We start from the raw sequence: 5,103 nt of genomic DNA on the forward strand, positions 1-5,103 counted from the left end.
CCGTAGGAGTGCTTTGGGTGTGCCAAACGTCACAACGTAACTGGGTGACTATAAAGGTGCATTACGGGTATCTCCGAAAGTGTCTGTTGGGTTGGCACGAATCGAGACTGGGATTTGTCACTCCGTATGACGGAGAGGTATCTCTGGGCCCACTCGGTAATGCATCATCATAATGAGCTCAATGTGACTAAGGAGTTAGCCACGGGATCATGCATTACGGTACGAGTAAAGAGACTTGCCGGTAACAAGATTGAACAAGGTATTGGGATACCGATGATCGAATCTCGGGCAAGTAACATACCGATTGACAAAGGGAATTGTATACGGGATTGATTGAATCCTCGACATCGTGGTTCATCCGATGAGATCATCGTGGAACATGTGGGAGCCAACATGGGTATCCAGATCCCGCTGTTGGCTATTGACCGGAGAAGCGTCTCGGTCATGTCTGCATGTCTCCCGAACCCGTAGGGTCTACACACTTAAGGTTCGGTGACGCTAGGGTTGTAGAGATATTAGTATGCGGAAACCCGAAAGTTGTTCGGAGTCCCGGATGAGATCCCGGACGTCACGAGGAGTTCCGGAATGGTCCGGAGGTGAAGAATTATATATAGGAAGTCAAGTTTCGGCCACCGGGAAAGTTTCGGGGGTCACCGGTATTGTACCGGGACCACCGGAAGGGTCCCGGGGGTCCACCGGGTGGGGCCACCTATCCCGGAGGGCCCTATGGGCTGAAGTGGGAAGGGAACCAGCCCTTAGTGGGCTGGGGCGCCCCCCTTGGGCCTCCCCCTGCGCCTAGGGTTGGAAACCCTAGGGGTGGGGGGCGCCCCACTTGCCTTGGGGGGTAAGTTTCCCCCCTGGCCGCCGCCCCCCCCCCCCTTGTAGATGGGTTCCAGGGCCGGCGCCCCCCTCCAAGGGGCCTATATATAGTGGGGGGAGGGAGGGCAGCAGCACCACAGCCCCTGGCGCCTCCCTCTCCCCCTGCAACACCTCTCCCTCCCGCTTGCGCTTGGCGAAGCCCTGCCGGGATCCCGCTACTTCCACCACCACGCCGTCGTGTTGCTGGATCTCCATCAACCTCTCCTTCCCCCTTGCTGGATCAAGAACGAGGAGACTTCGCTGCTCCGTACGTGCGTTGAACGCGGAGGTGCCGTCCGTTCGGCACTCGGTCATCGGTGATTTGGATCACGGCGAGTACGACTCCATCAACCCCGTTCACTTGAACGCTTCCGCTTGCGATCTACAAGGGTATGTAGATGAACTCCTTTCCCCTCGTTGCTAGTATACTCCATAGATAGATCTTGGTGATGCGTAGGAAATTTTAAAATTCTGCTACGGTCCCCAACAAGCCCCATCTGTCATAAACATGCTCAAACGACCCTAATCCGTCAATCAGTATTACTTGCAAAAAGATTACGCTAGACATGGTGTTTTCTGCCAAAAAAATGTATAATAGTGTTTTCTGCTAACCTAGCCTTCAATGTGATGTTTTCTTGCAATTTACTCCTCCCTAGGAGCTATAATGGCTTTACCATGAATTATTACATGAATGGGGTGAACAAGAGTCTGAATGAATATTTCAACATGCACAAGACCGCAAAAGTTGAAACACAGAAGGACATTAATCATGTGATGGTGGTGAACAAAACAACCAACTTCAAGAAGAAGGACAAGGCCAAGAAGGGTGTCGGTAAGAACAACTCAATGGAAAGCCTAAAGGTGGTGCGTCCTCTGATGTGGCGGGGGGTCGACCTCCCAATCCAGATCTCATGTAGCCGCGCACCCACAATCACAGATAGTTGAATGGGGAGGAAGCCCCGTGGTACCTGAGGCGGGGAGGGAGGGAAGGGCTAGCGGTGAGGGTGGGAAGTACAAGTAGGAGGGGGTGGCCGGCGGCATCTGAGCGGCCGACGTCGATGGAAGCCGATGGACTATCACAAGAGCGGGCCGGTATGACTACTTTTTTTCATGTCAGCTCGAGGATCCACTAGTATGAGATCCCAACGTAATCTTAGCTTGTACTAATAACAAATATCAAGTCAATACTCAATACCATGTCAACCCACTAATATCAACTACTGTCAAAGACGCTCTTATATTATGGGATGGAGGGAGTACCTACATATGTGGGCAAGTGTTTGTCTTCGATATTTTTAAAATCATACTTGTTACCATTGATGGATACCTTGAAATTTCAAGGTGCAACAATCAACAGGTTTTGATTTTTTTTTCTAGTATTTTTTTATTTTACTGTTCTAACGGGGTGCTCTTGAAACCATGTTCCAAAAATTCCTGTCCAGCAACAAATAAACAAATTTACTAGGTATATATTATGCAACAACTACAAAACAACCAATACAGCAGAAAATAAATATCCGACCTCTCACCCCCAAAAAAGTTTATATTGAAATCTCAAAAAAAGAGGTTTATACTGACTTGTGTAAAAGCAAACAAAATCAGCTGCTACGAAATTTAGCAAGATAGATGACTATATACTCGCAAGGAAATCCATTTTGTGGGGCGACTATAACAAGCCATACATTACATATTGGGTGTAAGACGTGACACACATAAAGCACATTTGATCAGCATCTTCACTAAAATAGCATTGTGAACTCCAACCAGGTAACCAGACTAATCTAACGAGAACCAGTGCTAGAACTTGATGAGCGGAAAGGCCATAGGAACGAGAACGGGTTCCTTCTCCTCTGACGCCCGCTGGTTCTCCCACTGCTACTTGAGCTGCTTGAACTGTCATTTTGGTTGGTTGATCTTGAGCGTGAGCAGCTGGCACCACTAGAGCTCTGTGTGGGCAGCTCATATCGGCAAACAGGACAGGAATTGTGTTGCTCTAGCCAAGGAAGTATGCAATCAGAGTGGTATAAATGCTTGCATGGCATCTCTCTTGCTTCTGATCCCAGTTCAAACTTGTCCTTGCAGACAGGGCAATGCGAGTCTCCAGTGAGATGCCTGGCAGTGATCCTAACACTAGGCATGGCATCAATCGATGACTGAGAGGCAGGTGGTGGCCCTCGACGATCATTATGAGTCAACTGCTCAATCAGATCTTCCAATCCAGGCCCAACAAAGTAATCTGCAACATCTGCCCTCCGCATGCCAACACCACGGCGTCCATTGACGAAAACGTCGAAACCACTATTGGCCTCTGAGAGATGACCGGGGAGCTGGCCACGGAAGAGCAACCATGGCCCTGAACCAAATTCCGTCTCCAGGTCAGATAATATGCTTGGCCTTCCTCTTACATCAGCCTCTCGATTCATGCTCCCCATTCCATGTCGCATCACGGTAGACATTGCCTCCATGATCCCGAACCTTGGGTCACGATGAAAATCACTATACATCCCAACAAATTGGCTCATGAGAGCATCGACATCATCCATTTCAGCCACAAAGCCAGCATCACAGTAAGGACACTCCATCTCCCGTCCACGCGGCCTAACCCGCTGTCTACACTGGAAGCACCAATATGTCTGCCGACCTCCTGACATTTCTTCAGGTGCACTGCCTCACAAATAAACCAAAAGGAAGCGGATCTCCTCAGATCTGCAAAATAGACATAATAGCCAAGAGCTCAGCAACAAATTTCAAACATGACTTACACAATCACACTAGACTGCACACACAACCTTCCACACAATTATCCCAACATAGATAAGCGAAAAGATAAAGACAGTATGCGTATGGTCGAAGATCAGTCTAAATAAGCAAACTGCGTACTCGAGGACTTGTTACCATTGTGCAGCAGCTTATAATACTACGCTATGTCTAGATCATTTTACCTTGCTTAAAAAGTTGTTCCAACAAAGATAAGACAAAACTCGGAAGACAAAAACCATAGGGACCTTCACAGTCAAAGATCAATCCAACCAACTGAAAGGGATACTGTAGGATCCAAAAAATTCTTCAGCTGGCAATACTACACTAAGGCCCTGCTTGGATATCATGTAAATATATGCAGCATTAAGATACAGGGTTATTTTACTGCCCATAGATGAAACCACCGGAAACCATGTCCCGTGTAAAGAAAAACTTTCGGGACTTGTTTGGATAGCACACAAGTATATTCCACAAACACGCATCTGCAACTCCAGAATCAATTCTTACAACTTGTGAACAGTCACACACCACAGATGTAAGTTACAGACCAAGTCCATATCTCTTGTACAGAAACATCAATTTGGCACACATAAACTATAAATTATTTGATCAAAATATCAATTTCTACATGGGAGGAAACTTGTTTCCAGTGTGACAAATCAAATACAAGACGAAGCTGAGACCCAGCTGATGCAAGAAAGTTTTGTTTGTCCGCGTTCACGCCAAGCATCTTTGCCACATACTAGAAGAATTAAACGAGATACAGAGATCCACGGGCAATACGATTGGACTTTTACCTTGGGGCCTCAGGAACCCCTTGTTTACTCTGCAAGGAGGAAGGGGCGGGTGTCTTGATCGGCGGCGGCAAGGCTAGGCTAGGCCGACCGCAGGAGAGGAGAGGAGAGGACACGGGGTACGCTGCGCCGGGGAGATCCCGCGAGTTTGGCCGCCGCACTCGTCGCCCTCCTGTCACTCCGAGTGCTGGATCTGAGCGGAGGAGGATCCCCGCGAAAAAGAAAGAAAGAAAGAAAATAGGGGAGGAGAAGGGAGAAAGGCGGGCGGGGTATATGCCGCCGAACGTCTCTGTGCCGTTCGGGTCTGGATAGTAGTCGATACTCAAGGGCCAGGGCATCGATCCTCGGTTCGCCGGGAGTACAATGATGGCCGGCATGTGGGTCCGTGACCATGGTTGTCAGGGTGGAGGAATGGCATCTTGCGCTTTTTTAATCGTGGGTTGGGAGGGTGCTGATGCTGCGTGTCGGGACGCTGGGTTGATAGGGCATCTCGCCCCCCACACGTTTAGATCGAGGCGTCTCAACTTTTTTTTTTCCCATGTAAACGTCTGTGCATCCGAATTCTTGCAAAACGGATCATGATCTGAGGAGGTTTGCGCGCGTCTGGGCCTCCCCATCCGAATTCTCGCAAACCGATCATAATCTGGGGGAGGTTCGCAGGCGTCTGGATCTTCGTCATGTAGAATTCCGA

The 5,103-nt window shown here is 48.9% G+C and overlaps 1 protein-coding gene across 1 annotated transcript; it reads right to left on the bottom strand.

The window, feature by feature from the left end:
- Positions 1 to 2,383: 2,383 nt before the first annotated feature.
- On the bottom strand, positions 2,384 to 4,706 carry LOC109769972 (probable E3 ubiquitin-protein ligase RHC1A). Its single transcript, XM_020328679.4, has 2 exons — positions 4,416 to 4,706; positions 2,384 to 3,564 (listed from the first exon to the last, which is right to left on the bottom strand). The coding sequence occupies exon 2, from the start codon at positions 3,507 to 3,509 to the stop codon at positions 2,640 to 2,642; it is 870 nt and encodes a 289-aa protein (XP_020184268.1). The 5' UTR covers positions 3,510 to 3,564; positions 4,416 to 4,706; the 3' UTR covers positions 2,384 to 2,639.
- Positions 4,707 to 5,103: the final 397 nt, after the last annotated feature.

The sequence above is a fragment of the Aegilops tauschii genome, chromosome 3, assembly GCF_002575655.3.
Source record: "Aegilops tauschii subsp. strangulata cultivar AL8/78 chromosome 3, Aet v6.0, whole genome shotgun sequence".
NCBI classification, from domain to species: Eukaryota; Viridiplantae; Streptophyta; class Magnoliopsida; order Poales; family Poaceae; genus Aegilops; species Aegilops tauschii.